We start from the raw sequence: 9,950 nt of genomic DNA, 5'->3' as shown, positions 1-9,950 counted from the left end.
CAGTCACCTGCGTGTCTTTCATTGATCCAGCGCACAGCAGAGCGCACACAGAACCCGTTTTTATTTGACTTGTATCTAAAGGAATGCAGTAAACTGTGGGCAGCCGTGAGCTCGCCGACCATTCTGCCTGTCACCGTGTCACGCCTTTTTCCTCCGTGACTTATTGTTTCTCCCCTCAAACGCGGTTCTGGTGACACGCGTGCCTGTTGTGGGCCGCGTTCTCTGCTCGGCCGCATTCCCCTGGGGTGGCTCACGTACCCCGGCCTCCCCAGCTGCGCGGGGTGAGGGAAGTCCCGCCGCACCGTGGTGGAGGTGGAAAGGTTCCCGTTCCACCGCCGCGGCAGGAAGGAAAGGAGACCGGATCTCGCTGCGGGTCGTGATCGAAAGCCGAGAGGCACGTTTTGTGCCGGTTTGTCGGGGTCGGGTTTTTCGGTCAGCGGAGGGAGAGAAGGAGCAGCAGATGCCGATTTCCCGTTGTTTTTCCGTAGCGGTACTTGTCGGAACACCTAGTGCAGACCCGGGACGGGCAGACGAGGACGCGCGCCTCCGGAGGGCCGCTTCCCTGCAGCTCCCTCCAGCGAAGGGCAGGCTGCAGCGGGGAGGACTTGGCTGAGGTTCCCCGCAAACGGTAGCAGGAAAGTCGTGATAAAGCCAGGTTCTCCAGTCCTCCTCTTGCGGCTTTTGCAGCGCACCACAGCCGAACTTGACCGCGTTGCTCCGCAGAAGAGCGGCAAGGTCTGAGGCGCTGTCTATCGATTTGGCGTTTCTCTAGATAGCGGTGTGTTTCTCTTTAATTTCTCTGAAATTAAATTGAGTCCTCTTTGTCATCTCGCTGTCAAAAGGCTGTTTTTCAGCACAGGTCGCCTCTGGTTGTTCCTGGTTTGCTTTGGGATGTGTCAGTGCTGTTGTGGCTTTCAGTCCTGAGCTGTTAAGTGAAGCTGTGGTACTTTAAAACCAACAACACATCAATTTTGCCTGCAGCCTGAGGACCTGATCCCCAGCGGTGCTCGGGTCTCCATGGGAGGATACAGCAGTTTCAGGCGCACGAGTCCCTGATGTGTACGACGTACTTTAGACCCAAGTTTAACCTCTGAACAATACGAATTGTGGAGTGAGAACTGGATCTAGAAAAGAACATTTTGGGGTGCAGCAGCATCAGGACCCCCGCAGCCAGAGCACCGGGGCGTTGGAGGGGCGAGGGGCCGACGCGGGGAGCTCGAGGTGGGCTGAGCTCCCCGAGCGCTGCCCCGCGAAGCCGTTCCTGTTCAAAGCTGCGGCTCGCAAGGTACCACACAGCCGGGCTCTCCTCGGGGATCTTAGGCAGCTGTGGAGTTCCTGAGGTCGAGCTCTTCCCAAGCAGTCGGGTTTTCATAGAATCACAGAATCGTTAAGGTTGGAAAAGACCCTTAAGGTCATCGAGTCCAACCGTTAACCCAGCACTGCCAAGCCCACCACTAAACCATGTCATCAAGCACCACATCTACCCGGCTTTTAAACACCTCCAGGGATGGGGACTCAACCCCTGCCCTGGTTCCAGTCCCTGACTGCCCTTTCGGTGAAGAAGTTTTTCCTAATATCCAACCTAAACCTCCCCTGGTGCAAATTGAGGCCGTTTCCTCTCGTCCCATCGCTTGTTACTGGGGAGAAGAGACCGACCCCCACCTTGCTATAACCTCCTTTCAGGGAGTTGCAGAGAGCAACTCTACAAGGGTTTTCTACCCTTCCCACTTCTGTTGAAAAGACGGGCTTGAGCCTCAGGGCTTTCAGTGTTAGAAAACGTCTTTCTGGTCTCTTGTTGCCATGGCCTTCGTGTTTAAGTTAAAAAAAGCTCTTTTTCTTTGTGAGATGCAGTCCGATCCCTTCTTTGTTCCCCTGGCCATCTTCTGTCCCTGTTCCCCTCCGGCGCTGGCGCCCAGCAGCATCAGTCCCTCCTACACTGGAATCTGGCTGCCGGGGGCCAGCGCCGCCCCAAGGCTGGTTCTGACGTCCTGCCCCGGGGGCATGGCCGCCGCTGGTGGTCCCGGGGGTGGCGGCGGTGCTGAGGGTGGCACTGGGCTCCGGGCTCTGCCCCGGTGCTTTGGGGACTCCGTGGGCTTCACCCTCTGCAGCTCAGGCACGGGGTCCTGACCCCCGTCGTCCCCGAGAAGAGAGCTCAGGCTGAGATTACCAGACTTGGCTTGTGGAAAAGTGTGCTATTACCATGAAAAACAAGTGTAGAAAGCGGGAGTTTAACCCGCCGGCAGGCTGGGAAGGGGTTTAAGGTGAGGCCCTGGGGCGAGGCAGCCGAGCCCCCCCCGCTCCAGCCCCGTAGCGCTGGATTCACCCTCAAATCGCACCCCAGCCGGCTCCTCACCAAGAGCTTCGCAGCCCTGCTGGCAGCGTCTCCTCCCGCCACGCCGCCGAGGCACCTTGCGGACGCGGTTACCGTGCGGCCCCTCGGAGCTCTGCGTGCACGCGCTGGTGAAGGGGATTTTCTCTCAGTTCTGGGGATGAGGCTGCACGTTTGCGATCAGCCTGGCAGCTCCGCTCAGCAGCTGTGCTCGGGGGCCAGGCGAGGCCGTGCTGGTCCGTGCTGCGAAGAGGACTCAGCTCACGGGGGAGCAGAAGCTGGCTGTTTTCTCCTTACAGCCTGCACTCCTTACTGAAAAGGGGGTCGGGTCTGTTGAGCTCTCCGGAGACCTGTCAGCTGCGGTTCCAGTCCTGAGCTGGTGCCTTCCCCCATCAGCTGATGTTTACTGGAGTCAGCTGAGACCAAAATACCTAAATTAGCTGGAAACTCCCAGGATAAAACTCGTCCCTGCCACTGCTCCGGGGTCGTGCCTTGGCTGTGCGACGCTCCCGGCTGCTCCGCTGGTCTCTGCAAGTAGGTGGTTTGGGGGGACGGGGGTTTGGGGGGACGGCGGAGGGACGGGGGTTTCAGAGCCCTGGGAGGGCGCTGCCTCCTCCCCGGGGAGGAGGACGGGGCCGGGCCTGGGTGCTTTGGGATGAGGCGCTAGAAAATGTTCAGGTTCCAGGGAAAGTTTTAGGTGCTCTCCAAGAGGAAACCCTTTCCAAGAAAAAAAAAGTCTTTAGAAGTGTGAAAATGGAGAGACAGCTCTTCATTAGGGAAGAATTAGAAATATTTCAGGCTTGTCGTGGCAGAGGTGCCCCAGAGATGCGTCCTTCATCCTTTCTGCAGCTGAGCTTGCTGAGGGCCCTTCCAAAACCAGCTCGTGTTTGAAAGACGGAGGGGAACCCAAATAAGAAGAGGCCTTTTGATAAAGTGTGAGCCTGTAAATGGAGGCAGGTTAATCCGGGCCTAATTTCTAGGGTTTACGCTTTTGTAATCCTTCTGATCCCTGGTCCTCCACCTACTTCGTGGGACTCATCCGTGGCAGCAGCCGAGCTCTCATCGCGGCAGAGGCTCCCCATTTCGTTTCACGCCCATCCTGGACGTCCGCTCGGTTTGCCGCCTGGGCTGGGAGGGGGCCCGGTTAAAAACAGTTTAAAAACAACAACAACAAGAAAGTTTAAACTCCATCCGGCGCGTCCCGCCCCGCAGCTCCCGCTCCGGGACGCATCGCAGCGAGCCTGGGAGGGAAAAAGCTGCAAAACCGGCAAATGTCGGAGTGGGGACCGCGGGGATGGGGACCCCGCTCGGGGGCTCCGGGAGCCGCTTGGAGCCTTTTGGGGAGGGACCCGGCGGGGCCGCCCCCGGGCGGGGGAGGCGGGGCCGGGCCGGGGGAGGCCCCGCAGCGCCGGGGGAGGCGGCGGGCGCAGCCGGGACGCGCACGGTACCGGGGCCCGGGGGAGCGGAGCGGGGCCGGGGGGCGGCGGCGGCCGGGGCGGTCCCGGGGCTTGGCGCGGTGAGTGCCCGCCCGCGGCGGGGGGTTTGCGGCGGGGCCCCCCCGGGGCCGCCACGTCCTTCCCCTCGGGGGTCCCGCCGGGGCCCGGGGCTCCGTCCCGCCGCGGGAGCGGGGAGCCGGCAGGGTGGCTCCGGGCCGGCGTTGCGGACGCGGGGAGGTCGGGGAGCCGCGGCCACAGCCCGGGTCCCGGTTGCTCCAGCCGCCGGCGGCGGCTCCAGGCCCCGCGGCCCGAGCGAGCCCGGAGGCCGTGCTGCAACCGGCCGGGGGGCTCGGCGCCCGGGGCAGCTCCCCGGGGGGCTCCGCTCGGCAGCCGGCGGCTGGGAATGAAGGTGCTGCCACCGTGATGGCAGCGTGGGGACATCTCTGTCCCCTACAGCGGGTGATGAGGTGGCCCGGAGCCCGTGTGCCCTCCAACAGCCACCGCCGCTGTGAGGGATCCCACCGGGACCCCCCGAGACCCCCGCTTGCAGGGAACCGAGGGGAGGGAGAGCGGCGCGCGGGCATGGGCGGACCCATGGCAGCTCCAGTGGGCCAAGAGCAGCTTGTGCCCAGCTCCCCGGCCGGCTTTGGCCAAGGATGGATGCACAGAGAACCCCGCCAGGCTTGGGGATGTGGTTGTCTGCTGGCGGCAGGAGCAGTTCTCGGCAGGGTTTGCGGGCCAGGCAGTCTCGCCGGGCTGCCCAAAGAGGAAGGGCTGCGACGGGGGAACACAAGAGCGGGTGACGGGGGAACACAAGAGCGGGCGCGGACAGAGCCTCTCCTGCAGCCCTTCTCTGCGCCAGGCTGCAACCGGGATCATCTGCAGGTTTGGGGTTGGTCCGGCCCCTTGCTGGGTGCCCAGAGGACGGGGTGAAGCCGGGATGCTGGGGGGCAAGGTCGGCTCTGGAGGATGCAGGGAGAGGAGATGGGGGAGGACAGCATCGCCCACCGGCCAGGCTGAAATGCGGGGATCGCTTGCTTATTTTGCCTGCAAAGGCTGAAATAATGGAGGCTCCTGATGTTAATGAAGGGGAATTATGGCTGTTCTTCAGCCTGGTGGTGTGGCTGGAGGGTGAGGACGTCCTGGTTAGCCCGGGGCAGCTGGGCTGCATCCGCAGCCAGCTGAAGGACGAGGGCAGCTCTGGGAGCGCAGTGCAAGGTTCGTCTTGGACCCCATGCTAACAGCAGCCTGCTCCGGCGCGTAGGGCATGGGAGAGCAAGTGAAGGGGAGGAAATCGCTGGCTTCCAGCTTCTGACCGATAACCTCCATCGATCAGTGTCTAATAGAAACACAATGGCTCTTTCCAAGAGGAGATCGGCAGCTGCCTCCTCTCGCATCACAAGATGCGAGATAAGGGCTGGCGTTTTTTGTTTTTTGTTTTTTTTTTCTCCTGTAATCAATGCTTTGTTTTGAGATGTTTGGAAATATCTCGCAAGGAAGTTCCTTGTTGTAGGGTCGCAAACAGCACCAGGGACGGTGGCGAGGGCTTCGCGTGGCGTGGGAGGTGATGCAAAACAAGCGCCACCACCGTTAAGCAATTTCCCGTCAGCGGGGCCCGTCCACGCTGCCTGGCCAGCCGCGTCTGAACGAAGCATCACGCTCTTGTCACGCTCGCTGTGGTGAAACGAGGGAGATTTGGCATCCTTGGTCAGCCCCCAGTGGGGAGGTGACACCCTGCTCTTGTCCCTCAGACGGTGTCAGGGTGATGCCAGCTTGATCCAGAGCCATGTCCAGGTACCTGAAGCACTTCACGGTGGTGGGCGACGACCCCGTGCAGTGGAGCAACGACTATCAGAAATGGGAGGAGGAGGAGGACGAGGCTGGGGAGAATGGGGAGAAGCAGCCGGATTCAGAGATCAAGCTGGAGCCCACCAGGAGCCGTGTCTCCTTCCAGAGCATGATGAAAAAGCTCTTCAGCTCCCGCAGGTTTCAGGTGAGGCAGAAGAAACCCAGGCCAAAGGGAGATGAGGGCGAGATTTGGCCAAAGGCAGCCGCGACAGCAGAGGCGATGTGGGATAGAGCTCGAGGCGGGCTGGGAGCAGCACTGAGCTCGTGAGCACTCGCGGCGCCTGCTAGGGCGGCTGCTGCCCCCGAGCTGGGCCGTCCCGTCAGAAACGAGCCGCTCTGCAGCGGTGCAGATGTTTCCTGAGCGGCGACAAGCCTCGGTGCACGCTCGTCACGGCGCCGGCAGAGACACGTGCTCTCCCCCGGCTCGAGCCCCCTGAGACCCCCCCACGCCAAGCGGTGGGAAACGGCTGGGTTTGGTGGGGAGCCGAGTGGTTTTGTACGGGTGAGACTTTGCAGGAATAACCCACCCACCAGGGCCTGCGGGAGGGGGAGTCCTGGGTGCGAGCGACAGAAAGCTCTGCGAAATAAAACCAGCCGAATCAGGGATGCAGGGCACTGGGGCATGTTTAGCTGAAGGCCGCATCGGCTCCTCTTGCTGATCTGTCTGTGCTGGGAGAGGGTTCACGTCGGTTCTTCTCCTCTGACAGATCGTGGTTGTCTGCTTGGTCATCCTGGATGCCTTGTTAGTCCTCGGGGAATTGCTTATGGACTTGAAAATCATCCATCCTGACAAATATAATATAACCCCAAAGGTAAAATGCAGGGAAGTGTCAACATGAACCATGATTTCCCTCTCTTTGGTGTTCAAAGCCCACTAGACGGGACAACCAGGCAGCAGGACCTCGACCTTCAGCCTTGCAGAGCCGGCAGTCGCAGGCACACGGACGAAGGTTTCGCAGGGGCTCGTGTGACGGCCCTGCAGTGTGCGGGGCCGACCTGGCTCGGCTCGCACCCGTCTGTGCAGCACCTTCGTGTTTCCTTGGGCTGCAGCGGAGCTGAATTGCTCTTGCCACTCTTCTCCCGGTCATCTTCACACCTCCTGGTCTGGCTTACCCAAAGCCACTGGCTGCCCAGCTGTGCTTGCTCTGGTTGTCCCTTAGAGCAGAATAAAAGTCCCCAGCTCTCCTCGTAGAGCCGAATCAGCCGTGCCCTGAAGCAGTGGAGGTTTTCCAGCCTGCCCCGCTTGCGTGCACGCAGGAGGGGTTCCTGGCCTTAAACTTGCGCTGTCTTTTCCCAGGTTTTCCACTACCTCTCCCTTTCCATTTTAACCATCTTCCTGGTTGAGGTGGGGTTTAAAGTCTTCGTCTACCGCTGGGAGTTCTTCCACCACAAGTTCGAAGTGCTGGACGGGATCGTCGTCATCGTGTCATTTGTCCTCGATGTCGTCCTCATCTTCCGGGAGCATGAGTTTGAAGCCGTCGGGCTCCTGATACTCCTGCGGCTGTGGCGCGTGGCCAGGATTATCAACGGTAGGTGTGTGCGCGGCCGGGCGGGAGCTTTCCCTGGGGCATGGGCTGGATTTGGCAACCTTACCTGAATTATCTGGGCTCACGTCTTTGTTCCCTTCTCAAAGCCACCTGCGAGACCCCGGGGTCTCGCTCTCCCAGCGAACTCAGAGTTTTGCCTGCACGGTTTTCATTGCTGGAGTGTGGCATTAATTAGGCTGTAATTTCTTTGGAGCGGCAACGATCTGCTGCTTGTGTTGATGCGATGCCTCGGTGGTGGGGCCATGGCAGCTGGCCCGGGCTAGCGGAGATGCCCAGCTCTAGCAGGGCAGTGTCGGCACGTTCCCCTAAAAACAACTGTAATCTGTTCTTGCATCCCTCCCTCCTGGAGGGGGATGGCTCACGTCTTAAGTTTGCGTTGTAGGATCCTTTTGGCAATGTTTTAACGGGGAGCTGGGTAAAACCCTGCCTTCCTGAATCTACTTCTAGAGCAGAGTAGGTTTTACTGCTCTGATGTTCTGCTGTGACCCCATCATCCCCTCCAGGGATGCTGCAGGGAACATCCTGATCTCATCCTGGATCTTTCTTGCTTAGATTCAAAGGGTTTACCATAAAAAGAGAAATATAAAATGTCCCCAAATTGGACTTTACTGACTCCGCTGTTGTAATTGTAAATTGTTGCAAATAGATGTAAATTCAGACACTTCTGAACCAAGTGTAGCTGCAAACATTTTCTTCCTTCTTGGGGAAGGAATTTTGAGATTCAGAAAAACGTGGCAATGAGATTATCCCCAATTCCTGCATGAAGCCTCGGCCCAAGTGCTGTCCTGTGCCTACGAGTGCACTTTTGGCGAGTGCTCTGTGCTTGACGCAGCCCTAAGTCTCGTCAGTTGGAATAAAAGGAAAGGATGGCCGGGGCCACGTCTGTCACCTGCAGCCCCAGCTGCCATTTGGATGGGGAGAAGATGCCCCGTTGGTTGCAGTGGCCAGGAAAAGGGAAGATGTGAGAGCAGCTCGTGGCTTTTTTTAGTTCGGAGTGAAAGTCAAAGAGAAACTGGATTTGTGTGCAGCTGCGTGAGCCATAGGAACCTCGGCGGCTCTTAACACGCCACTTTATAGCAGAAAAACAGTATTGTATTTACAAGTAAATCTCCTTATCCTTGGGTGCTTCTGCTTTTCCCCCTCAAGTTTCTCGCCATGCCCGCCCGCGTGGAGCAACGGAGGGGATAAACAGAATCTGCCCCAGGCGTCGGGTGTCCTGTGTCTAAGCCTAGGCTAAGCCTAGGCACGGTTCGCTGCCTTCAGGGACCGGGTTACAGGCAGGTGGGGACTGTTTGATGTTATCAATGCAAATAAGCAGCACCGCTGCTTTGGGGCTTCACTTCTCTGAAGACAAACCCCAAGCCCGCTGCCTGTAGCACTAGAAACACAGGCACGCATCGCTGCCTGCCTTCGCGCACGTTCTTCTGTCAACAGCCGGAAGAGAGCTCTGTCGGGTCGCAGGAACGTGATGTTCTCGATGCTCTTACCGAGCTATTTTCCCCCCCCTCAGAAAAGGGTGGGAAGAAAATGCCTTTGCTGTGGGGGCTGAGTTCACATGCAATAACCTAACTGTTTCAGTAGAGAAGCGACACCTCCGCTGTGATGAGAAACTGCGTGCCCTTACTGCAGCCGCACAAGGCGAAGCCGAAACCTTAAGCCAAACCCGCTGATGTGCCATGTCCTGTTAGGCCAGGCAGGAGCGATCGGCCCCGGGGACAAGGCTCCGCGCTACATGAAAGGGGCTAAAACGCAGCCCCCCGTGACAAGAACGCTGCCGGTTACATCCCCCCCAGGCTCTGCCAAGGGAGCGAATTCAAATTCAGGATTTGAATGACAGTTTGACTGATTAATTCAGCTCAGAGGCCAGACTGCCTCTTCCCAGCAGAGTCGTGGTGTCTGAATCCCAGGGGTGGTTAGTTTAAAACCCTCCTCATTAAGAAAAGCACTTGGGAAGGGTGGTTTGAAGATGACAGAACCAGAACTCGAGAGGAACACGTTTAACTCCTTGAGTACAGACCCTGTGTACTGTTAACCTCCTGCTAGCCGCTGTTTTACATTGTAAAATGAATCCACTGTGAATTGTTTCACAGGAATAATTTTATCGGTAAAGACCCGCTCTGAACAACAAGTGTCCAAGCTAAAGCAAGTAAACCTGAAACTGGCAACAAAGGTTGAACAACTGGAACGCAGCTGTGTAGAGAAGGTGAGAAAACACTTTTAATTTAAACAAGGTTTACCCGCTGGCTGCTCCCCGGGACGAGCTGGCTTGGGATCCTTTTGCAAGATTGCCACTGTCAGCTTGGTTTCTTCATCAGAAAGTTGTGGGGTAAGCTGGGCTGAAGAACCACCGCCTCGCCTGTCCTGCCCGCGCTTCCCTTTGCCGCTTCTGTTGCAAAGGGATGACGGCTACCTCTGTCCTACTTACTTTAGCCAGGTTGTCCTGTTTTACTACAGCGAGATCCCTTAAAATAGTTTCCCAGGTTCCCAGAGATCTTCCCACTGCTGAAGTGTAGGAGCTGTATTAACGATTTGTCTTTTGTCTCCAACAGGAGCAAGAAATTGAGAGGCTTAACAAGATATTAAAACAGCACGGGCTCATCAGCGAGCAAAAATAGGAGGCCAGTTTTCCGAGGTGGGGAAGTCTGCCCTGGAGAGCGCAGTGTGGAAATCTACCAGTTTGACCTGAAAGGTTTTCCTGTCCCTTTGCTTTCTCTTGTATAGTGTTGTCTATAAACATTTTCTATTTGACCACATTTTGATTAGATCTTGGGATTGCAAAAATAATTTTGC

General features: G+C 58.0%; 1 protein-coding gene across 1 annotated transcript; it reads left to right on the top strand.

The window, feature by feature from the left end:
* Positions 1-3,747: 3,747 nt before the first annotated feature.
* Positions 3,748-9,878, top strand: HVCN1 (hydrogen voltage gated channel 1). The gene is made up of 6 exons (XM_082325465.1): positions 3,748-3,773; positions 5,517-5,758; positions 6,321-6,425; positions 6,911-7,142; positions 9,251-9,363; positions 9,710-9,878. The coding sequence occupies exons 2-6, from the start codon at positions 5,552-5,554 to the stop codon at positions 9,773-9,775; spliced, it is 723 nt and encodes a 240-aa protein (XP_082181591.1). The 5' UTR covers positions 3,748-3,773; positions 5,517-5,551; the 3' UTR covers positions 9,776-9,878.
* The last annotated feature ends 72 nt before the right edge of the window (positions 9,879-9,950 follow it).

Source organism: Platalea leucorodia (genome assembly GCF_965183815.1).
Source record: "Platalea leucorodia genome assembly, chromosome: 12".
NCBI classification, from domain to species: domain Eukaryota; kingdom Metazoa; phylum Chordata; class Aves; order Pelecaniformes; family Threskiornithidae; genus Platalea; species Platalea leucorodia.
Note: the sequence above shows the minus strand (reverse complement) of the source record. Positions and strands in the feature narration are given on the sequence as shown.

Excerpts from the sequence above, each read along its gene's own strand:
- HVCN1 (XM_082325465.1), top strand. The coding sequence starts at position 5,552 with ATGTCCAGGTACCTGAAGCACTTCACGGTGGTGGGCGACGACCCCGTG. Across the intron at positions 6,426-6,910 it reads AATATAATATAACCCCAAAG|GTTTTCCACTACCTCTCCCT; the intron begins GTAAAATGCAGG and ends GTCTTTTCCCAG. Across the intron at positions 7,143-9,250 it reads CGTGGCCAGGATTATCAACG|GAATAATTTTATCGGTAAAG; the intron begins GTAGGTGTGTGC and ends ATTGTTTCACAG.